We start from the raw sequence: 24241 nt of genomic DNA on the forward strand, positions 1-24241 counted from the left end.
GGAATAGAAATGGAGGTGCTCCAAATATGCAAGAACAAAATGTCCCTCAAAGTGAGAAGAGTCAATTTTAAATCAGGTAACTATTTCATTTGTTTTTATTTTTGATATATGGAAAACTGACATGCATAAAGGAATGATGCCACATTTTTACCAGGAAAGGTTAGTTAGTTTTCTTGAAAAACATCAGGTAAGAGTATTAAATTCCCTTCAAACCTTTGTTATGGATCATATATACAGAAACCCATGTTTATTATTATGTTATCATGTTTATTATGTTTCTTATTACACTTAAATAGTTGTTATGTGTGCTTTGGGCTTTATTCTTTTTACAATAGACTTTTGTCACTCCTCTCTGAAGTATTTTGAATTGTTCTAAACTGCACTAAAGTGTTGTGTAGCTGTGTAAAGCCTAGCTGATAATCCTGTATATAGCTTCTTCACTTTTTACTCTGTCTTTAATAAATGAAAAATATTTATAAAAAGAACTTCTCAACACCTCCTTGCGTGCTCCTCCTCCTCCTCATTATAGCAGATTGTGGTTGTCAGAGGATTAAACTTGGCCCCGGACTCACCGCAGGCTGTTGTCCTCCGACTTCTCTGCTGTCTGAGGACCAGATTGAGGACAATGGGCCTGCTGAATATTATCAGCTCTATCAAAGACCGAGCTGAAAAGTTTCTAAATGAGAAAAATGTGGTGACGGATATTCTGGGGAAAATGGAGGAGAAAACTGGGATCAAGAAGAAGGTCATTGCTCTTGGTACGTGTGATTTAATCTTCTAGAATTATTTTTTCCCAACTTGCTGCTTTGTGTAGTAGCACATGGCTAATTCTGGATCATTCTGCTCTCGTTCTAGATGTAGTTGGTTTGTATAAAGCTTGTTGCAGGCCAGTGGAAACCTGAAGAGGATTCAGTTAATCCTCCTGTGATCAGCTACTGTCCACAACAGGAAGCTGGGAATGTTCAGGAGGTTTTCTGCTTCGTTTATTCTGCAGTTAATCCTCTGCACTGATAAATATTTTGTCATACTGAACTCAGATAAACTGGCTCTGCGGCCCTCGGGGTTTTAGCATCGTTAAGCTCCTGGTTTTGTGGCAGTGCCTGCTTCATTGTGTCCAGTTCCTTGATAGGACATGTATCACCCTGAGCTGAAAGCTGAAAGTCTTCTGTTTAGTACTTTCTCTGACTAAGCAGTGATGGGCAGAAGTCTCCTTATCTTCTTATGTTTTAGTTCCTGGATCAACTATGTTAGCAGCTTTAAAGGACTGGTTTTACCCCAGTTTGATGCTGGTCCTACGCTAATGATCAAAGCCAGTCATTGTTTATAATGATACATTATTTCATAAGCATAAAGGGCACTTTAAACAATGACAGGTGATATAAGAGAATTATAACTGCTTAGAAACAATCAAAAGAATAATCGTACCCACACTGGCAGCTCATCCAGTTTCACACGTTTGCAGCAACAAATGGAGAATCTTTTAAAAGAAACTTTGTTACAGCAAAATACACAAGACTTCACTTGTGACGTCAGATTTTATAGATTTTAAAATGTTTTCACAAATTTAGCAAAACAAAGCTAAACAACAAAAACAACAACAACAACAAAAAACTCCAAAAAACCCCCCAAATAATCCCCCAAAAACAAATCCTAACCTTCTCCCCATCGACAGATTTTTGGTAATCTTTTGGGTATCAAGAGGGTAACAGAAGCTGAGGTTGTTAACAGGATTCTTTCTTTTGACTTTATTATACATCTTTACTGTCAGTTGTTTCCTAGACCATGTGGTCCCTAACATGGTCACAACATGTTAGCCATTTAGATGGAGGCCTGTTAATTATTTTTAGTCCTGTGTGGACATCACAAACTAATACAGATCCAAATATCCTTCTTGATCCTGGGACCCAATTCCTTTGGTGGAAGGTTGAAACTTCCGGCCTTGGAAGAGTTACACAGACTCTCAGACTGTTCTTCATATTTAATTATTTTGGGATTTATTGTCTTGTTGGGTTTCTGGTTTCAGGAATTTTAATTAGTTTGCACCATGTTACTTCATCTTCATTTCTAAAGGGCAAATCATCCAAATTAGCAAACTAAAAATGGGGTGACTGGAGCTCAGGTGGTAGAGCAGGTCACCTACTAACTGGAAGGTGTTTCAATCCCAGTCTGCTCCAGTCTGCATGCCAAATATCCTTGGGCAAGATATTAACCCCGTGTTGCTCTCCGATGCATGGATGGGAGTATGAATGTGTGTGAATGTTAGACAGTAAGCGCTTAGAAACAGCTACGAACAAAGTGCTTGTGTGAATGTATAAGTTGTGTAAAGCACTCTGAGTGCTCAAACAGAGTAGAAAAGTGCTATATAAGAACCAGTCCATTCACCATAAAAATGGCTTTTCCCTCTCAAACCGCTGCTGATTGATATATTTCCATCCAGCTTTGACAAAGAAAACCTCTGTGGCTTCAGGAGTTCATTGTTTGGCTCGAAATAAAAAACGTTTCTGCCATAAAATCTTAAAGGCAAAACCTCAGTGTGTCCATACTTGATTTGTCTACAGTCAGTTCAGTAAAGGTTATTCAAACATCACAGCAGTGTGTTCAGTGTTAACAGAAAATGGGAAGAGAACAACCACGTTGCTCTACTTCTGCCTTTCCTGCTGAATTTCTAAAGCTGTTGCACATTATATTGTTTTATAAATATGTCGACATTTTTACAAGAAAGTTTTGTTGTTTTCTAAAAATAGATACAGATCAAACAGCGTATTTTGTTGGTAGTGTTAAAAGGGCTCTCAGGTCCGTGTGAACACAGTGATCCAGTGAGCAGGGAACAGCAGTGTATTGAGAGCACGTTGATGCTGGTGCAGTGGATTTGTAGCACATTAAGCAGGACATGATGTCAGCGTGGTGCCTGGTGCTCGCTGTCTCCCGCTCTGAGCCTTGACGTTAAAGCTGATTATCCACAGAGACAGGCAGCAGAGCAGCGCCGCCTCCATGTGTGAACAGCAACATAAGCTGATCAGAGGTAGGACACTTTTTTACAGTACTTCCTGTCTGTCTGGCTGTCAGCCAATCAGTGAAATTTTGCTTGTTGTTCAGATTTGTTTTGATATTTGGCTGAATCGCCCACACTGTTGGCCTGTGAGCTCTGCACTCTGTGCAGAGAATATACCTTGTTATTCCTGTCTTACATGGATAACGAAACAGGTTTTACTTCCTGTTCATGATGGACATCACCTTTCTTCATTGTAAGTTATGGAAGGCTATGAAATATATGGAAATGTACATTTAGGTGGAACCACAGATCGCAATGCTGCCTCTTAGCAAGAAGAAGTCCTGAGTTTGAATCCAGTCTGGTGCCTTTCTGTGGGGAGCATGTTTCACCTGTGTTTACACGAGTTCTCTCTGGACACTCCAGCTTCCTCTCATAGTCCAAACACATGTTCATTGGATATGAAATCAAATTATGTAATGCTATGGCCCTGTTCTTTTGCCCACGTCTACATTGCTGGTCAGTAAGAAGTCTTTTGCAGGAAACACTTTCTTCTGCATGATTTTGGTTCCAAATTGGTCGAGTCTGTGCTAAACTGGCTGTTTTTTGCAATGCAGTCTAATGAAATAGACTATATTAATAAATAGCAGCAGTACATAGAAAACAAAACATCTGTGTCTTCATCCAGGTGCCGTCTCGCTGACCGGACTCTACCTGGTGTACGGATATGGTGCCTCCCTCCTCTGCAACCTGATTGGTTTTGTTTATCCAGCTTATTATTCGTAAGTTTTTATTTTTAATTTTTTCTTTTTTCTTTTCCTCGTTGTGGTAGGAAGTCATTGTCATACTCAGTGGATCCATGTGGCAGTCTCAGTATAACAACTGTGCCTACAATACACTGAGTTTTCTTGGTATTATTATCTTTTTGTGACATTTTTGGCATACAGCGATCTTTTCCACAGTATATATTTAATGATATTTGGACATTTTATGCATTTATATAAAGACATTTTACTACATTTGGAGACATTTCAAAAAATAATTTTATTAGAGATGTTCAGACATTAATGTCATTAAGCTTAAGGATGTTGTCTGGTGTGTATTCTGGTTTTGCCCTTGAAGAAGCACAACTGATAAAGATGACTTTGTCTGGATAATTTTGACATCATTGAAATTGTGACTGATTTCACTGTTAAAGTTTATGATATTTATATCTGTAATACGGTTCAGTGACTAAAGCAAATAGTCGTGTTACTGGTGCAGAGGCACAGAAGTCTTTATCATATTTGAAGGATCAACATGTTTCTCAGCTCTTTTACAATACTCCAACTTTGTGCAGAGTCAAAGCCATCGAAAGCCCGTGCAAAGAAGATGACACAAAATGGTTGACCTACTGGGTGGTGTACGGTGTCTTCAGTCTGGGCGAGTTCTTCTCTGATATTTTCCTCTACTGGTTCCCATTTTACTACGCTTTTAAGGTGAGATGACATGTAGCAAGCAATGATACATGCTAGACCCCTTTTTGGAGCATACCCTAAAGAACAAAATGCTTCTTTTAGGACGAAATATAGAAACAATATTGCATTTATATCCACTACTACCTTTTTTGAAGGGCTATGACCGTCATACTAGAATTGAGATCAGGTAAAAGGTTTCAGTGACTCCAGTAATCTCCTTCTTATGTGGTTCCAGTGTCTCTTCTTACTATGGTGCATGGCACCAATGTCCTGGAATGGCTCACAGATTATCTACAACAAAGTGGTTCGGCCTGTCTTCCTTCGCCATGAGGCCACAGTGGACAACATGGTCAGCGACCTCGGTGGGAAGGCCATGAGTGCTGCCGAGAACCTCACTAGAGAAGGTAAAACTGGCCCAGGACCACCGCTAGGGCCTTTTACAGAAGATTTAAATATGTACGTACTTCCTCTCTCGCTCTTCTCCCTCCTTAGTCCTGACCACTCTGGTGAAGAATAAAGCCATGATCATACCATCGCCACCTGTTGCTCAGTCTGAAGCTAAAAGTTTACCAAGTACATCAGGAGAAACATCCACAGCTAAAGTTGGTCCATCAGAGATGAACGAAGAAAGAAGAGTATGTAAAATACACGTTTTCACCCTTTACTCAGTCCGTTCACTTTGAATTATATCAGTGAAAGCAGCTCAGGAAACTTGCAGTCTGCTGGTTTATGTCCTCTCTATAAGCTGCTGAGTGATGTGTTCTCACTCAGAAAGCCTTGTAGCATCTCTCTTTACTGTCAGTAACCCAGCTGGGAAAACTGATCAGCAGTCCCTTCAATATAGAATCCCACTAACACTGTTTATGTAGCGGATCAGTACTTGGAGTTCAAGAATTGTTTAGATCAAGTGGCTCTGATGAAAGCTGATTTGTTTCTATAAAAGTTGTCCACATAACTTACAGAAATCCACGGTTATTAATGACACCTGTGGCTGTTAAGTGGACTCCAGTTATGATTTTGTTGCTTGTGTTTGGCTAAAGTGGACTCACAGTTGATGCTGGAACAGACCTGTCCTTCATTTACATCAAGTGTTTATGTGTTCATATAGGAGATGAGGAATAAACTCTGACCTGTTGCTAATACAGCTATCTTGTTACCTGTTCCAGCCTTTCCTGGGTTAACCAGTTTGGTAAGTCAGCTGGTTAAGTGTTAAAAAAGTAGCACAGTGTTGTACAGACAGTGAATGTGGTGTGAAGCATGTAGACCAGCAGTGCTTTTAATGGTCTGAAGCTAAAACAGACAGGATACTTTATCCTAGGTGTGAAGACCTGAACTGACCTTCTAATATTCCCTCCTCAACTTTACCTGCAGCTCTTAGTGGTCCAGAAGAAACAGAAGCACTAGAAAATGATCTGCTTAGTAGTTTTCAACATTGGGTCAGAGTAAAGATCAGGACCAGAGGGTGAACTAAAGGTCCAGTATGAGATAAATATGTTTAGAAAATCTAAATTACTATTATTATTATTATTATTATTTTATCTGAAAGTGAGTAAGTCCAGAATTACAGTCTTGCTGCAGCTCTCCTTCCACACTACCTACACCAAAGCAGAACATGTGGGTTGGATGTGTATCAACATACCATGGTGGCAGAAACTTTACGCACACTCATCATTGGCATCGTCTGCATGAATCTCATGGTATTTTGGGCTTTTCAAGATTTCTTTGAATTGTTCCTCTTCCCACGGTGGAATAACTGTACACCTTGCATGTTTAAAAAAAAACAACAAGAACTGGATGCACTTTGAACTGATTTTGGATTTTCTCTAGTCCACACAGTCACATACCCCCACTAATGTTTGGTTAAATGTCCATTATCTAGTTGCACCTGGACCAGACACTTCTGGTATCCATCAGCAAGCTTTGAGCAGATATTTAACCACTCTTCTTGGCAGAATTGTTAGAGTTTATTTGTGTTTCAGTTGTGTTCATGTTTGTATTCTTCTGACCATCTGTGGATTAGTGAAAAACATTAAAATGTCCCAAACCAAGTACCCATGACATTCATGCCCATGATGAGTGTGCGTAAACTTCTGACCACAACTGTACATTCAGAGATTAATTTAAGTATTCAAATTAATCCATGAGGTTGTTTTAGGAACCCCCCCCCCCCCCCCCCGCCCCCAAATAATTCACTTTTCACTTCCCATTTTAATGTTTTTTGTTTCTAACCTTTGGTTGTGTCTGTTATATGTCTGCTCATCAGGATGAACTCAGTGTAGACTGATGGTAAGTTACTCACAATAACAAATCAAAGTAATACAGAGGTGATAAATAACTTTCTTTCTAAAATATTTTCTGAAAGTCAAACTTCACATCCAGATATTTGTGTTCTGTTCAAACAGTTTCTACAACTGAGCTGGAGAGTAAAAAGTTAGCTTGAGGGGAGGTGGGGGATTAAATACGTCCTGTAATTGAATTCAATCAGTTTTTTTTAACTATTAAAGGAGATGAACATGAAAAGGAAGCAAACAAACACTCAGTTACTTTAAATAACCAAGTAACAGGATTTAGTTTGTGTGTTGAAAACACGCCATAATAAATACATTCTATGTCTATGCTTCTTATTAACGTAATAATTATGGTAGGATTTTACTTGACATATTAAAAAAAGAAGCAGGAAATCACAATCCGGTAAAATAATAAATGAGACTGTGTTTCTTTGCTGTTTATTCAGTTCTTTAGATAGCAGCAGAGGAAGAGGAGGAGCCTTGGTGAGGAAGAAAAGGAGGGAAAGAGGGTTTTTCCTCATCATCCTGACAGATTTCAACAGGATTGTTACCTCTGTCAAAGAGACTGATTTCCTTTTTTTAAAAATCATGTTGTAGTTGTGCAGCAGGACATTGTGAAAAGATCTTTTTACTTCTTTGTTTCAAGATTTCTGGGAACAATTCTTTTCTTCTTCTTTTTTTTAAGTTATTAAATCTTTTCTATGCAAACCTCCTGAATCTGGATTATAAATAACTCACAGAAGCTGTATTGTTGCCCTGGATTTTACTTGTTTCTACTGTCCTGATTCAGATAGAAGACCCAGAATCTAAATGTCTGCTAAAGTAAATCAAGCTCACATCCACACTTCATAAGAATAAGTCAAAAGTTCACCTTACATTTAAAGATTCTTTATGAAATAAAATTAAGTGTTGGTTTTGTTATAGGCTGGTCTGACCTAAGTTTGTGGGGATTCTACTTTTGCAGCATAACTATGGGACTGCTAGCTGGCTGGACTGTTTAGCTGAGTCTGTCAAAGTCTTTGCAGATGTGATCATTTATTTTCAGACCCGGGCAGCTAAAGACTTTTTCCATCATCTGCACTTAAATTTTTCCAAATACTTGAATGAACTGGCTTCAGCAGAAATGATTTCTGTTTTGTCTTATTTGCAGGATCTACTGTTTAGCACAACGCTTGCCGCACTGCTTTTTTTGGTGCCCAAGGATTCCAATTATTTCTCTTCGTGACTCGCTCTGCCCTCTGACTAGTTTGACTTTATTTTTTTTTATTTTTTTTACTAGTTTGACTTTAGATGAGTAGCTTCTTTATTCTTCTCATAGAATAAATGACAATTTTTTTGTGTTGCCAGGGAGATCTGTTATTTAGGTGTATCATGAGCATAACAAGGCAAAAATGGACAGTACTCTAGTGATCAGAAGGTCATAGTCACATTCTTTGGGTGCAAAGAAATACGTCATGTGTTCCTGGATAATACTGTATAATCACAGTAAACAGGTGTACTAGAGTAGTAGACCTGTTCCTATTTGAGATGAATGAGATAAATGAATGCTTTTGTGCTATTGTGAGCTAAGCAGAGTCATGGAGCTGGAAATGAGATCCACTTTACATGAGAACTGTGCAGAATAATTCAATTTTCACTCTTCAGCTAAACGGCTTCTTTAATGTGTTCACATGTTTGCACATTGTTGTGATAGACTGTGACATGCTTACCTGATGGAGTTTGCACTTGACCTTTTTTTTTTTATCATTTGTTATGTAAGTAGTTGCACACTTGACTTTGTAACAGCAGCAGTTGGTTCTGTACTTGGCTTTGCATGTTTCTCCTGTTCGTACAGTAAAATCTAACCTCACTGTGTCACACATGCTTTAGTTTATTGCACCTTCTGTTTTTATTTTTGAAATATTGCCCACATATTGTTTCTATGTGCATTACTGCCACCTTCTGGTACATTACATCCTGGAAACAAAGACAAATTACATACAGTACTTTAAGATAAAAAAACAAACATTCAGGGTTTCCTATGAAAGTCTTTACAAATATCTGAAAATCTTGCCCATCCCTGCTAATGATGACAGTAAGATCATCGTTTTCTTAACACAACTCTCCTCACCAGCTCCTACCAAGCATGCAGGAAAAACTATAAAAACTCTTTGCAAACTAGCAGATTTACTGATTCGTCTTCTATCAAAAGAAAATGAATGTGCAACAGTTTAAACAGTTTCTGACATTTTTCAGCAAATGTACTGAACAACTGCTGGTTTGGTTAATATTCATATATAATTATTGCACATGTATGAAGGTGAACAACATGAGAACTCCTTCCCAGTGAAGCTAAAATATGTCCATCCCGTCATGGTTGGATTCCTCATTTAGGAGGTTGCATGTCAGGAGGTACTGTTCCAGTCATAAGAGAATACATGTTACCGGCATTTTTTTTAAAGCAAACTGTGAGCAAAGCCAAATGGGAAATGCTACACCTGAACTGAAATGATTTTATTATTCAAGCTCTGATTCTTGATCTGATCTTCTCTTCAGTTCACTTTTTTCTCCACACAAGTCTGTTTGAATCGTGTATTGTTACGTTATTTTCAAATTCATTCTTAAAAGGACAATTTCAAAGGCTTTAATGACTTGCTGGAAAATGTTTGTGACAGAGAATTAATTTTACATACAATTTATGGTGAATCCGGCATCAAAATTCAGAAGAAGAGTTTTTAGCTTCTGACTTGTCATGTGACGCGTCCGACGTGCTGACGTGGCAGGCGGCGTACTGACGTGCGTAGGTTTAAGTTTGTTTGCTAATGTTAGCCGTATTATCAGCAGAATTAGCTTGTTTTTTTGTGCTCCTTAGTCCGGGTTAACGAACAGTGAAGACGGGGAACGACTGTCGAGACGCACTGCAAGGTTTCACCAGCCAGGACAAACTCTGGTAAGTGCTGTGCATCAGCTACGCCTAATGCAGCCGAACCCTTATTTCATAGATTCAGAAATAATATAGAACCTCTATCCAGCTAAAATAAATGCATGTGTCGTAGTTAAAAATACTTCTCAGCAATTTTCAGAATTTTTTCCAAAATTCGGCTTCAAAATATTCCACCGGTTAATTACAGTTTTATTTTTTTTTCTACATTTAGCTGCAAATCGTTTTTACAGTGATTAGGCTAGCCGCTAGCATTGCTGTGTTCGGCTCTATAAAGAGAAAAGAATGGATGAAGTTCATAAAGTACACTCTTATGATTTAGATAATTCTTGAATGACTTGCTTTAAGCCGACTTGGCGAAGAAGAACGCAGCAGTTTGGAAATATATTTAAAACGCTTTTTATTTTGCGAAAGATCCTCCACTTTTTTTCTAAATGGAGCTTAAAGACAAACAGTAATAGTTTGGTGATAAAATTGCTGTTGAACACGAGAAGCAGATTTGGACCTCATTAAATAAACTCTGTTACCCGGGGTCAGGTTTGTGTTGCATGCAAGCAGCTGGAGTTCAAACTGTAGGAGAATGAATATTGGCTCTAAAAGTAAGAAGCGGATGGTGCTGCCCAGCCGTCCTGAGCCCCCGACCGTGGACCAGATCCTGGAAGACCTCGACAGAGCTGCTCCTGATGACCCGATCTTCAGCATCCTAGAAAAGACTGGACAAGGTGACTCCACAAGGACGTGTATAGGGTGGGGATGATAGTGAGTGGCAACTTTTAAAACTGGGAGCACTGGGAAGGAGAGACAGAGAAAGAGCAAGTTTGGGATCTTTCATTAAAGCAGCATGTCAGAAGCCACAGTCACTTTTGTCACGACTGATGATGAATATAAGGGGCAGAAATTGTCATTTCACTGGCCATTGTAAGTAGCTTCTTGGTCAGGAAAAAACCCACAAAGTAAACCATTTTATATTATTTTTGAATAGTTCAGCATATTTGAAGTAGGGTGGTGTGATGTTGTCATCTACTCTTTTGTGTTTGAATCAATTTTAGTGATTTAAACTATAATCTCCAAGTCAAGCAATGTGGTTTGACGGGGTGCCACTTTGGCTCGGTGGGCGAGCAGGCAGCCACATGCACTTGCTGGGTTTGACAACAAAACACAATGGGAGTGATTTTGGGGAGACAATAACGTGATGTAATGGCTGCAAAAGTGACAGAAAGCAGTACATGCACAGGATTGGACTGAAACGTGCTAAAAGGAAGTTCATCTGTGAGTAGGGCTGCTCAATTAATCGAATTTTAATCACGATTACGATCTGGGCTTTCAACGATCATTAAAAATGACTGAGCCGATTAAGATAAGATAAGATAGAACTTTATTTTTATGTCTTTATGTCATCCATAAGGGATGCATTTGACATATGTTTAACATATTATAGCCCAACAAGTTACTTATAGCACTTTAAATATGAGCAATCGCTTTTTGGCAAATACCGGAAATCATTTTTTGGCACAACACCGGTCCATGAAAATATTGTCGGGCATAAACCGGTCCATGGCGCAAAAAAGGTTGGAGACCGCTGATTAAGAGGACCCGAGGGAAGCTCGGAAAGCTAAGCAGAAGTTATTTGGAGAGGAGAGTGACTGCCGTTGGTTGCAAAGAGAGGTAAAAAAAAACCTTCAGTGGTGTTGCACACTATTTTATATTATTTTTCAAAGTCATTATTCAATACATTGTTATTGTTAACCCTTTAAAGCCGGTCAGAGCAGCACGCTCAGTTTTGTGTAACTATTTTTAAATCCCTGTAGAACCTGAACCGTGTAAGCTAGCGCAATATTTTGTTTTGCATATGAAACCGGAGGAGTTGTACTTACATCTGATGCCATCAGGTTGTCCTCGGTCACGGTTTCCTTCCACATAAATCTTTGCAAAAATTGCATAAAAAGCGCTTGCAGGAACAAAAACATAATATTCCAGAAACACGCTTTGCCGATCCGATCAGCTGTTCGTAACACTTCACACATTAAAACAGAAGTCAGCTCGAACTATCGCATGTCCGCCATTTCCTGGCCGAAACCGGAAGTGACGTCATTTTCGCGGAAATTGTAGTTTTTTACTTGTAGGCCTTAAAAGCTTATACTGGTCATGTTTGACTTTTCTGAATAGTTGCTGGGATGCTTAGAACTCGAATTGCACTGCTGGAAATAGTTTATTTTGATGCACCTGCTGTTTTCTTTGCAAATTTGCATCATAGGATTGTTTTTTGTTTTTCCTGCAGTATATAAAAATTGCTGTATCTCCAAAATAAAACTATGAAGACACTCAAAATAAATTTCCTGTTGTTGTAAACTATTTTTTGCAACTTTTTTGTATTTAAAGTTTTGAGGGATAAACCTCTTAAATTTATCCAAGTAGAAATATATGTAAAAAACCCAAAAACGATTTTCAATTTTTTTGTAGTTTATTGCACTTTTTTGCAATTAATGTAATTACTATGGACTTAATGCATACATATTATTAAAATATGGGCTATAACAGTTGTATAGCAACTTGAAATGCTCCCACAAATGGCACTACAACATGTAAAAAAATAATATAAGCTCTGGCGGACTTGGTTCTATGGTAGATCTTAAAGGGTTAAATAAATATCGTCAAATAATCGAGATCTCAATTTCAGTGAAAATAATCGTGATTATCATTTTTGCCATAATCGAGCAGCCCTATCTTTGAGGCAGAAAAAGATACAGCTAATTGCATGACTCCTAATAATGTAGAAACACATTTACTGTTAGTTTAATCATGTTACTCTCTCCCCCAGTGTTCAAGGTCTGTTAGTGTGTTTTTGTAGTGTTTTTCTAAGGTGCCGTGTATTTGACCTCTCAGGGACACTGTAGATTTCTTGCTTCAAACTTCATCCGACGCTGCTGCTTTATAGCAGATATATAAACTGATCGAAATCTCAAGGTTTACTCTGTTTCCTCCTCAGACGTGCCCCGTGCCGCAGACAGCGAGGTGGAGCTACGGTTCCAGAAGTGTCGTCGATATCTGGAGCTGAACAAGGAGCTGCAGGAGGCTCGGGACCGGCTGGTGCAGCAGAGGGTAGAGCTGAAAGCAGCAGGAGAGCAGGCAGACAGAGAGGTGGAAGAAATCAGAAGTCAACAGCTCTGATTTGACCTTCCCTGTTGGACAGACTCTCCTTGTCATTCGTGGTCTGGCTCGGTTTCACTGAAGTCTTCTCAAACTCACTGACTCGGCACAAACCTGCGCTGGTGCCACTGCGTCAGGCGCACAGCACTAGCTGACCTCTAACCCTAGAGCAGAAGTACATGATTTTGTATACCTAAGGATTGTTGGAGATCAAGACTACTTCACAATAAGTCTGATGCTGAGCAAAGCTTTAAATGTGAAGCAACATGAAGAGTTTGATGTCAATCATTACTAAATTATAATTAGTATAGTTAATGTCTGTCATGTAGCAGTTTAATATTTCACATTTTTCCAGTTGTATGTTAACTCAGATTGAAATAAATGTTGATGTAATGGATCAAGCAAAAGTGCCAGATTACATATTGTAAAGGGGAAAATAAAATGATCAGAGTTGTTTGGTTAATCGGTATCTTAAAGAAAGCAAGAAAGCACCTTGTCTTAAGAATTGTTGCCCAAATTACATTTACTGCCAGTTTGTTGTTTCTACGGGTTCCTGTAGGTCATTAAGGCTTTAATTCAAAATCAAGAAAAAGAAGGCTAAAAAATTAATGGTTGTATTTAGAGATGATGTATGTTTGACATTTGACTTTGAAAGTCATTTTTTATGAAGAAGCTGTTGTTTGAATATCATTTGCTCAGAGTTATTTTTTATAAAACGCATTAAGCTTTTAATCATCTTTGGAAAATTGCTGCTTTTCACAGTGTAACCATACTTTTTTAATACATAGTTTGGGAGATTTTGTTTACAAGTTACATTTTGTATGCAATAAAACTGCCATCAGAAGAGGGCAGCACTTTACCAGAACATTTTAGTGTTGGGTCCAAATAAAGTGAAATCCGTGTAAGAACGCTCCTACCGGCTATAAAGACACACTAACCAGTGAAACCTGACATTTGCTCAAAGCAAATTACTACTTGTTACGACTCCGGCGGTGTGGACACCCCTGACTGGACAGAACGTCGACACAGCTGTTTAAGGAAACACATCACTTTTTATTGAATGAAGACATTTAAAATGACATACGTCTGTTTTGCACGTTACCATGATACCTCTGGAGCCTTGTTCATGCTCACGATGCTTCGACCAAGTTCACAGTTAGGTTCAGACCTGCATTAAACTTGTCTCCAGTCACGCATAAACAAGGCACCAGCAGAGACTCAGATGGTATTTGTCTCCCTGCTCATCTTGTTCACACCTCATTCAGTCTGGATGGGGCTGCTAATGTGATTCTGCACCCTAAATCTGTCTTTTGAGTGTCAAACACTCAGCTAGTTTCCTCTCAGGTCTACAGTTACAAGCTCAAAAGGTTTTCACTGGATGTTCAGAAATATTTTAATCATTAAGTTTGAATATTTTTCCCTGGTTAGGAAAGCTCAGATCAGATTTCTTTTTTTAACCGATTTATTATTGATTAATATTCTACTTATTTACTCAATTACTTGTTAGGTCTACATCATAAAAGAGTGAAAAATATCAAATGAAGATTAAATGTTATGTCAGAACAGGTAATTTTTTTTACATCTTATTGATGTGACTTTTCTTCCTTTGCTTTTTCATGGGGAATATGTCAAGCTAAGGATTTAACAGGTTATTTGATTTTTCTGGTTTGCTAAGTGATAAAGTAGCAAACAGCTGCACCTCTTAACTGCTCTCCTAACAGTTTAAAAGACTAAAACACTGTGACTTTCTCAGCTTTGTTGAACCACACTACTGTAATCATGTGCGCAGTGTTCTGCAGATGTTTTCAGTTACTTCTTCCAGAGCTTTGCACAAAATCCAATCGTGTTTGACACTCAAGAGAGAGATTTCTGTAGTGAATCACTTTTAAAACTTTAAATTGGTGTTGGGACTTGAAAGGATTGCATTCGGAAGCTTCTTGGGTTTTATTGAAACATGCTTTGAGAACACAGTAAGGAATTATGTTTTTTTAAATTACCGGCCCCCTTAACGTAGACTAACTTTCATCCCATTCAGCTCAGCGGGCACACATGAAAGAGTGATGGTACAATTACAGAGAATATTCATCGTCTTTGTATTTTCCACCTATCACTACTTTTACAGCAATACAGTTAAGCGGATATTAACACATTATAAAGACTTCCAGAAGATGACTTCTGTGAGAACGCACGTCTGTCCACTCAAAGCCCGACCATCAGTGAAGTAGCAAACAGTACCTGAATCTAGTAGCAAACACAACGTCAGAGGCATGGAGTCGCTTTGCTCATCTATGCTGACAGCTTATATCTTTATAGGTTTTTGCAGCACAACAATACAGATGGCAGGTAACGCTGTTGTCGGGCTTTGGAGAGTATATTAACACTGAATATTATTCAGTGTCCACAATGTTAACAGGTGTGTGTATACAGTCAGTGAATATATTAGCATGCTGTCAGGGAGCGACACCAAGGCTCTTCTACCCACCACGGAGCTGTAGTATATCTGCATATTTACAATACTGATTAAGACACATTAAGAGAACTGGAAAGAGTGAAATCGTTCAGAATCTGCTGATGCTTTCTGTGGAAGATGCTGTAATATTTCTGCATGTTTGGGTCATTGCAATTTTCAAATGACAGAGTAGAACTGTTTTATGGAAATGCTCAATTTAAACTGCTATAATTCATTGCTGTAGAGTAAAAGTTTTGTATAGCAATATACATTCAGACATTCACTAAACACATGTGCAATCTGACTCGACAGCTGCGGCATGATGTCTGCTTTTATGATGCTAATAGATTGTCAGAAAGGTGTTAATGGTATTGTTCACTGTCAAGGTCATAATGGATAGTTCTTATATTTTGCCCCTCTAAGCGAATGGACAAAATGTTAGGAAGATTAACCAACATTTCACTTGAAATAAACATAATTATCACCTTTGTGTTAATGTAAAAAAAATCTGAAAATGTGTGGTATAGCTGTTGTGCAAGACTGGACAAAAATATGTTTGGTGGATTTTTAAGGTGTGAACAAGAAGTTCTGAGAATAGGACCAAGAAAATCATTTCGATTTACACTTCTGACTTTCTGTCCAAGCTCATCTTTTTGGGCATGTCCAGATAGCGTCTAATGTGGCTTTATTTGAATGATTATGTGGAAGTCCTGTCCTCGTGCACTTGGTGAGAACATTCAGTGGAAATGACTTGAAATGTTGTGCATCAAAAAGCAGGACTTTTAGAGAGATCTAAAAATGATGACCATGAATGTGAGACTGACCAATTGTAAATCAGGAAAGGTTTGTGAATTCTTTTTGGACCTTTTTAAAAGTAACTTTTTGATCACACCTTGTATATTCATGTTGTCGAGTAAGCACGCCCAAAACCTCAACATATTCATTTTCACTTTCATTTTGGTATCCAGATTTTTCAGTTTTGTACTAGTTACATTTTTATCATTTAACGCATTACAAAGGATGCCTTTGAAAAGACAACAATGCGTTGAGTTTTCAAAAAACATCCACAAAGTGTATACACACATCAGGAAATTAATAAAATAGGAAAATTCACAGAAATACAAGTGTAATATTGATCGAGAACAGCGATTTGGGGGAAAAAAGTGCATTTGAGCAACTGGTTTCCTCGGAAATGTGGAAAACCTACTGGGCTCTGTATGTAACAGGAAAGGCTAACATCATATTCAGCTGAGCATGGAAGGAGGACTCCAAGCGATGATGTATTTATGTAAAAAATACTTTACATGTTAGTGTATTTATGTCAGTAAGAGTCTGTCAACAGTCTGCCACAGTTTGAACCTTTTTATGTAGAAGTCCAACCAAGTGATCATTCAAAAGTTTGCATAATATTGGTCTTTTTAATCGATTGTGTCCAAGAGACTGATGATATACGTGCTGAAATTTCTAATTTCTACTAGGCAATGATTATTCTACAAATACAAAAAAAAGGAGTACAAAAATGCACGTTCTCTTCATGTGAGATTTTCCTTAGAAGTGCAATAACTGACAGTTATTGGTGTTTGTTCAGGTCAAACTTGCCTCAATGCATACATCCAACTTTGTATGAATGGTAGAAGGAAGCCATAATCAATTGCTCAGAGAAAAACTTTGATTCCAGTGAATGGTTTAAATAAGGGTCAATACCCGAGGTATGGGGACCAGCACACTCCTCATCTGTCCATCTGAGTGCTGGGTCATCTGTATCAACCAATAATCCACCAAATACCCCATGGCTCACTTTTTCCCCCCTGACTTCTCAATTATTGTCCCTACTTGGTTCTGGCTGTCTTGTAGACAGCATGTCATGGGGCTGGGGATGTAATTAAATGGAGTGACTCGTGCAGCCTTGCTTGGGGATCCCTGTCGGAAAGTCACAACTCCACCCATGTGGCTATCTGCTGTTCCAGTGGAGATGGTGCTCCTCAGAGAGCCTTCGGAATCTCCTTCCTGGAGGTTACTCCCAGAGGTGGCACTAATCTTTCTGAGGAGGGCCAGTCTTGCTACTTCCTCAGAGATCACTGGAGCTGTTTCGACTGTAGGTGAGGTACTTGAGTTGGTCTTGTTATTTGATAAATCTTCTGTCTGGACGGTTGCATCACTTGTCTTGCGGGATGCAAGTAGAATGGTTGGCAGTTTTCCTGGAAGAGCTGGTGGCTTTGGCTTTTCTCCATCAGGAGAAGGCACCAGAGGTAATGCATTTGCTGGCAGAGTACTCTTCAAGATTTGAGGTACATCTTCATCCCTGATCCTCCTCCAGGTAACTCCATCTTTTAGACGAGATGCGGACCTCTGCCCTTTCTTCTTGGTATCATCCTCACTCTTCGCTCTTCCACTTGAATCAGATGAAGAGGAGCGGAGGGAAGAACGACTGGTCACTCGGCTCAGTATGTTTATGCTTGGTGATGAGGCATGACGTTTAAAGGTGTCCTTGTCTTGCTGCTGCCTGAGTCCAGAAAGTCTTCCAGGTCCATTTCGCTGAGCCACCCTGCAGGGGCTTTCAGAGCTTGTTCTCCTAGCTGAGCGTCTTGAAGATAGGTCCCTTTCACTGGATGTTGCTCTTGATAGAGTTGCTGTCTGCTTGTGAAGGCCGGTGTTTGGCCTCTGGATTTGTTGTTTTTGATCTGGATCTTTTACTTGCACCCTTCTTGGGGGTTGCACAGCAGCCTTAAGTTCCTGACATCGGGATGAGCACAAGAAGACAGCTGAAGCTCCAGGAACTGCTCTGCGAGGTGATCCATTCTGAGATCCTGGTGTATTGCGAGCAGAGCTGTCACGTCTCAACATGGTCTTTGATTCCTTAATGAAAGTTAGCTGTCTCAAGAATCCATTGCGATCAGACTCACTGCCACTTGAATGGACAGAAGTCATCCTAACGAGATCAAACCGATTTGCTGGTACCACCCTTTTCCCATTGACCTGATTTGTTTGTCTACCAGTTGTTTGGTTTGTTACCAGTGGGGACAATGGTCTGGGTTGCCTGACAGAATTTTGCATGAAAGGAATTCGGACAGGAGACTTTTGAGTTTTAGGTGGTGGGGATTTCTCATTTTGATTCACAACAGGAGAGCGTCCTTTTCTTTCAGGAGGACTAGTAGCTGGTGGGCTACTAGCTGGTGTAGCATTCTTTTTCTGGATGGATTTGTTAGTCTGAGCTGGAGAAGTTATCTTCTTCTGTGACTGTTTGGATGGTGTTGAGCTCTGCGATGATCCAGAAGATGAACTTTTTGGTATTCTTGGAGGTGGGGTAGAGCTCCTCTTTGGCAAAGACAGTTCCATATCCTGGGGGTGGCCTAGCCGGTGAAGGCTCTTTGATCTGTGCTGCGCTAGGTTTGGATTCTTTGGAGCATCTGTTTTGGTTGGTACTTTTCTGGGAGGTGGTCTTTGTGATGGAGCCGTCTCTTTTTTCGGTGTATAAATCACTGTCCTGCCTCTGAAAACCACTGGTAAGTTTGGAACTGGCTTGCGCTGTGCAAAGTCTAAAGGTTTATTTGCCTTTTTGTCCTTAGCAAACTTTCTTTCTTTGGGTGTAAAGCTGGATGTTGACATGAATGACAGGACCGACTCAGTCTCTTCAGAGGACGGGTCTTGAGACTTTGAAGCTTGTAGTCCAGTGACCACACAGTTAGCACCTTCTTGTATGGCTCTCCATTCAACACTATTGAGGTCTGACTCTTTATCCCATGCCATGTCATCACTATCTATTTCCTCATCCACGTCCCACCCACCAGAAACCTTGTGTTTTTGTTTTTGAGTATTTTCTGCTTTCTTTTTCCTGGCAGCCAACTTCCTTCTCTGTTTGGGCATGGCAGATGTTATGCACTTTTGAAGGAGATCGTCCTCTGAATCCATGCTGACAGAGCTTGGCGAGCTTTGCTCTTCGTATTGGCAGTGAATGTTCACTGGCTTTGTTTGCTGTACTATGTTCACTGCTTTATTGTGTCTGTTCTTGTACCATATTTGTTGGGCTTTTGATTTATGATCATCATATTCAGCATCACTCAGTGAACTGAGAGAGGAGCTGAGTGAATAACAAGCCATTGATTCATCTTTTATCAGATTCTGTTTTATCCTGTGAAACCCTCTGGACTTTGCTTGGGAATTATCTGACCGGCCAATATTTGTCATGCTTCGGGAAAGATTGCTTTTGCATGGTTCTCTGAAATGTTTTCGATTCATGACCTCATTGTCATTGTCATAGAAGCTGTTGCTGTCCTCTGAAGACAATGTTGGTTGTCGGTACATTTTATTTCCTTTTTGTGAACCCATATTGATGTTACTTTCTGTGTTTTGCTTAATGACAGGCAGTTCCAGTTTTCTGATGGGGCCTTGATCTTGTCTCCTTCTTTGTTGTTTAGGAGACTGTTCACGATTTTTTTGGTTTGCCACTCTATCAGCTACCTCTTTGCTCTGCATCAGCACCTTCTGAGTGGGAACGACATGTCTGGTTGTTCTGCTCATTTGTATCTCAGGTGAGTAGTTCATCCGGTTGGGTTTGTGGAAATGTGAGAATATTCGCAAGTCTTCAATCCTCTTTGCCTCATCGTTCTGTTTGTTCATCCCTTTAGCTGTGCAGTCTTTAGCCCCCCTCTCCCTCACTGGATATTGCAGTGTTTCATCACTCAAAGATGTCGTGCTTGAGAAGTTGACAGGTGTTCCTTCTGCTGAATCAGTAAAAGATGAATCATCAAATTTTAAGTCTTTTTGAGGGATGACAATTCTTCTCCCGGGACACATTTGGGTTTTGCCATTTGGGAGCATCATGTAAACTGGAAGATGAATTGGTTTTCGGCCCTGGGAGTTCAGAATATGAGGAGGGATCGTGGTCATCAGGCAAGGTTTTACTTTTCTCAACTTTGATGGCATTGCTGAGTTGATGCATTCCTTTAAGATTTCTATGTCATCATCTGAATTGCCCTCACTGTATCGCTCCCCATTGTCATGTCCTTGCTCATCCTCCTCAGGGTTGTCGTTTTGCTGGAGCAGGGGAGTTAATTTGAGCTCTACATCTTTCTGTATGTAGTGCTCGTGTAGAGGTAGAGCACTTAAACTGGAAGCACAAGAGAAGTTCTCGGTGGGTTTTTCCACAGTAAAGTAGATCATTGTGTCCAAATCAGGAGGAAGGTTAAACCTCTCCTTAGAGTCTGCAATCTCCATGAACTTCCGCAGACTGCTTTCCCATTGCCCTGCTATTCCTGTCATCTGTGTTTCTGGCCCATTGGGCTCAACACAACATGGAGTTTTACTTCGACTGGGAGGCATGGTTTGCCCTGGGCTATCAGGAAGATCACTTGGGCTTATTGTTCCATCAATCATTTCACTGCATGGATCACTCTGAATTGAGCTGGCAATGGAAGGAGACTCAAAGCTACCCAGTGAACTGACCGAGCTACAGCGACTCATTACCAGGGGTGTCTCATGGATGTAGTTCTCAGATGAACTAGAAGGTGATCGGTCTTCAAGTATGGCAGGTGAAGCTCCTCTTAGGAACACTTTTTCCCTTTTGGCTGGACAGGGGATCTCAATGGGATTTGTCTCTTTGCTTGGGAAGGTTTTTGAATCAGTCATTAGCAGTTGACTGTCACTCAGATCCTCCAAGGTTTCATCCTCTTCAACTCTCTTCACCATTTCTCCATCTTCCACTTCAATTATTTCTAATGATGAGTCACTTTCCAGTTCATTTTCACTTTGCCCATCCAGAGCTCCATCGCCTGAGGAGAGGGAGGACAGCGAGCTACAGCGAGAGAAGCAGATTGGGGTATTTTCCACAGAATATTTCTGGACTGTCTCCATCGTTCCGATGGTTGGGCTTCGGGTTGAAGTGATTGGAGAAAATTTTGCAATACTCCCTCCTGTCATCACAGTAGGTACCCATGCTTGCCGCCTCATTGCTTGGGCAGCCTGGACATTGATAGCAGTCTTTGCTACACCAAATTTGGCTACACTCTGAATGAGAGGGACCTGTTGATAAGTAGGAGAAAGTTTTATTGAAGTCATGCTGACATCAGAGGACACTTTAGTGGATGCACTAACTGGTGTTTGTACAGGTGGATCTTGGTTCTTTTCTGTGTTTGCATTGCTGAGCTCTAGAACTTTTACATTTTTGTTTTCAGCAGAATCTCTCTCTGGAATTTCTTGCTGGCTACTCTCAATCAGGGCAGCAGGTCCTACATTAATATACTCTTGATGGGCCACTTTCAGGTCGAGCTGATTGGGTCGTTGCTGTTGCATCATTAGAGCTTTTGGTGAAGGGCGCATCTGGTCTTTGCTTCCGCAGTATCCATCACTGGTGCTGCCGCTGTTCAGACTATCTGTTGATACACTAGTATGGGCAGTTTTGAGGCGCAAGAGGGCATGGGCTCTGCTGAGCCGCTCCCTGTGGGCTAAGCTGCTTGTATCAGAGAGACGGCAGGGGGAACATGACTTTGCCCGGGCTTCATTGAGTTCATCCAGTCCATAAGGCCAGTCTGCCAGGTGGTCCTCAGAGCTTAGGCTTAAACTGTCCTCTGAGGATGTGTGCATGGTGATGTCCTCCACTAACCTGTCAATCTTGGCAACTGTGTTGGTGATCTTTTCTGCTAGCTTCTCTGCAGCAGCAGAGACCACATCATCAGGAGAAGCATGTTTCTTCTCGACAGTCTGAGGCGGGTCTACATCTCGCTCAGGCTCACTATCCCTCTTGCGAAGCTGGTTTTGCAGGAGGTTAGAGTTGGTGAGAAACATGGACAGCATGGAGAAACTCCCAGTGTCCAGGCTACTTGAGATGTTTGGAGCCTCATCATCATCAAAACAACCGGAATCAGATGCGTAATCCTTTGCCAAACTCTCGATGTAACGTAGTGGCTTGTTGAGGGTCAGGTGTTTGGGGCTCTGTTTCTCAAGGGTATCAAAGGTTTCTGCGAGATGTTTGGCATCCAACTCTGCCTCCAGAGCTTTCTGCTTCCTCATGTAGAGTGAGGGCATGCAAGACCCGGGGGATACAACCGCAGTGTCCTTATATTTAAGCGGTCGATTGGTTAGGAGGTTCCTTAAAGCTGCAGCGCTGCCCATGGCTATCATCTTGTGCTTGGAGTGGATAAGATTGCGCAGCATGCTAACTGCCCCGAGGTCCCACAGCAGCTCCTGGTCTTTTGGGCTTCTGGCCGAAAGGTTCCAAAGAGTCCCGCAGGCGTTGCTTACTATGGTCAGGCTGTGGGAGCGCAGGTGCTGCAGCAGAGTCTGGAGGCAGTTGTGGTCCCTGAGGATTTGCCTGCGAAGAAAGAAAGAATGTAGAAGGCACTTTAATAACTTTGCTATATACAACTGAAAAATCCCTCTTTTGTAGTTGTAGGTTTTTATGTTTAGTTCAGATTATGTTATTTTATACTACTGTATGGTTTCTGATCATATATCTGGTGAACATCACATTGTATCTCCTTTCTAATGCATCAACGTAATGTAATACAACGTCTGAATAAAATCTGATACTTTTTTCTACAAATGTCTCCAAATTAATTTTAATATAATACAGGAATAGGAGGAAGGGATCTAAAAAAAAAAACAGTGAATAGAAATCTAATTACAATAGAGCCCCGTTTTTAGGGGAAAATCTGCATAATTTATTAATATCCTGTTGCTGCGGCTTCTGTGCCAGCTCCTCTGTGACATCATACAGATCCATGAATAAAAAAAGTGTTAACCTGAGCACTGAGAGCAGTCTGAAGTCTAAGCAATTAGCTCACTGGGATTACTTGTACATACAGTGGGGCAAAAAAGTATTTAGTCAGCCACCGATTGTGCAAGTTCCCCCACTTAAAATGATGACAGAGGTCAGTAATTTGCACCAGAGGTACACTTCAACTGTGAGAGACAGAATGTGAAAAAAAAATCCATGAATTCACATGGTAGGATTTGTAGAGAATTTATTGGTAAATCAGGGTGGAAAATAAGTATTTGGTCACCTCAAACAAGGAAAATCTCAGGCTCTCACAGACCTGTAACGTCTTCTGTAAGAAGCTTTTCTGTCCCCCACTCGTTACCTGTATGAATGGCACCTGTTTGAACTCATCATCTGTATAAAAGACACCTGTCCACAGCCTCAAACAGTCAGACTCCAAACTCCGCCATGGCCAAGACCAAAGAGCTTTCGAAGGACACCAGGAAAAGTATTGTAGACCTGCACCAGACTGGGAAGAGTGAATCTACAATAGGCAAGCAGCTTGGTGTGAAAAATCAACTGTGGGAGCAATCATCAGAAAATGGAAGACATACAAGACCACTGATAGTCTCCCTCGATCTGGGGCTCCACGCAAGATCTCATCCCGTGGGGTCAAAATGATCATGAGAACGGTGAGCAAAGATCCCAGAACCACACGGGGGGACCTGGTGAATGACCTGCAGAGAGCTGGGACCAAAGTAACAAAGGTCACCATCAGTAACACACTACAACGGCAGGGAATCAAATCCCGCAGTGCCAGACGTGTTCCGCTGCTGAAGCCAGTGCATGTCCAGGCCCGTCTGAAGTTTGCCAGAGAGCACATGGATGATACAGCAGAGGATTGGGAGAATGTCATGTGGTCAGATGAAACCAAAGTAGAACTTTTTGGTATAAACTCAACTCGTCGTGTTTGGAGGAAGAAGAATACTGAGTTGCATCCCAAGAACACCATACCTACTGTGAAGCGTGGGGGTGGAAACATCATGCTATGGGGCTGTTTTTCTGCCAAGGGGACAGGACGACTGATCCGTGTTAAGGACAGAATGAATGGGGCCATGTATCGTGAGATTTTGAGCCAAAACCTCCTTCCATCAGTGAGAACTTTGAAGATGAAACGAGGCTGGGTCTTCCAACATGACAATGATCCAAAACACACCGCCCGGGCAACAAAGGAGTGGCTCCGTAAGAAGCATTTGAAAGTCCTGGAGTGGCCTAGCCAGTCTCCAGACCTCAACCCC

At 40.6% G+C, this 24241-nt stretch overlaps 3 protein-coding genes across 8 annotated transcripts in view; 2 read left to right on the forward strand and 1 right to left on the reverse strand.

Moving 5' to 3' along the window:
* The first annotated feature begins 546 nt into the window (after positions 1–546).
* Positions 547–8591, forward strand: reep6 (receptor accessory protein 6). 5 transcript variants are annotated; one of them, XM_026143410.2, is made up of 8 exons: positions 548–758; positions 3678–3771; positions 4329–4467; positions 4682–4850; positions 4939–5081; positions 5613–5635; positions 6710–6732; positions 7181–7297. In XM_026143410.2, exons 1-6 carry the CDS (start codon positions 626–628, stop codon positions 5625–5627), a joined length of 693 nt encoding a protein of 230 aa, XP_025999195.1. In that variant the 5' UTR covers positions 548–625; the 3' UTR covers positions 5628–5635; positions 6710–6732; positions 7181–7297. The 5 variants fall into 5 exon arrangements, with proteins under 5 accessions (XP_080145876.1, XP_025999195.1, XP_025999194.1 ...); XM_026143409.2 differs by lacking the exon at positions 5613–5635 and having other exon boundaries at positions 7181–7655; XM_026143413.2 differs by lacking the exons at positions 548–758; positions 5613–5635 and adding an exon at positions 2858–3022 and having other exon boundaries at positions 7181–8591.
* Positions 8592–9452: 861 nt separating this feature from the next.
* On the forward strand, positions 9453–13264 carry c15h19orf25 (chromosome 15 C19orf25 homolog). The gene is made up of 3 exons (XM_026194172.2): positions 9453–9663; positions 10192–10376; positions 12641–13264. The coding sequence occupies exons 2-3, from the start codon at positions 10235–10237 to the stop codon at positions 12820–12822; spliced, it is 324 nt and encodes a 107-aa protein (XP_026049957.1). The 5' UTR covers positions 9453–9663; positions 10192–10234; the 3' UTR covers positions 12823–13264.
* Positions 13265–16161: 2897 nt separating this feature from the next.
* The window catches only part of apc2 (APC regulator of WNT signaling pathway 2), a 41484-nt gene continuing 33404 nt past the window's right edge, over positions 16162–24241 (reverse strand). For both annotated transcript variants that reach the window (XM_026194173.2, XM_026194174.2), the window contains one exon: positions 16162–22556. In XM_026194173.2, the coding sequence (XP_026049958.1) occupies positions 17045–22556 (5512 nt within the window). In that variant the 3' untranslated portion in view covers positions 16162–17044. The remainder of the gene's footprint in view (positions 22557–24241) is intronic.

This window comes from Astatotilapia calliptera, chromosome 15, assembly GCF_964374335.1.
Source record: "Astatotilapia calliptera chromosome 15, fAstCal68.1, whole genome shotgun sequence".
Lineage (NCBI taxonomy): Eukaryota > Metazoa > Chordata > Actinopteri > Cichliformes > Cichlidae > Astatotilapia > Astatotilapia calliptera.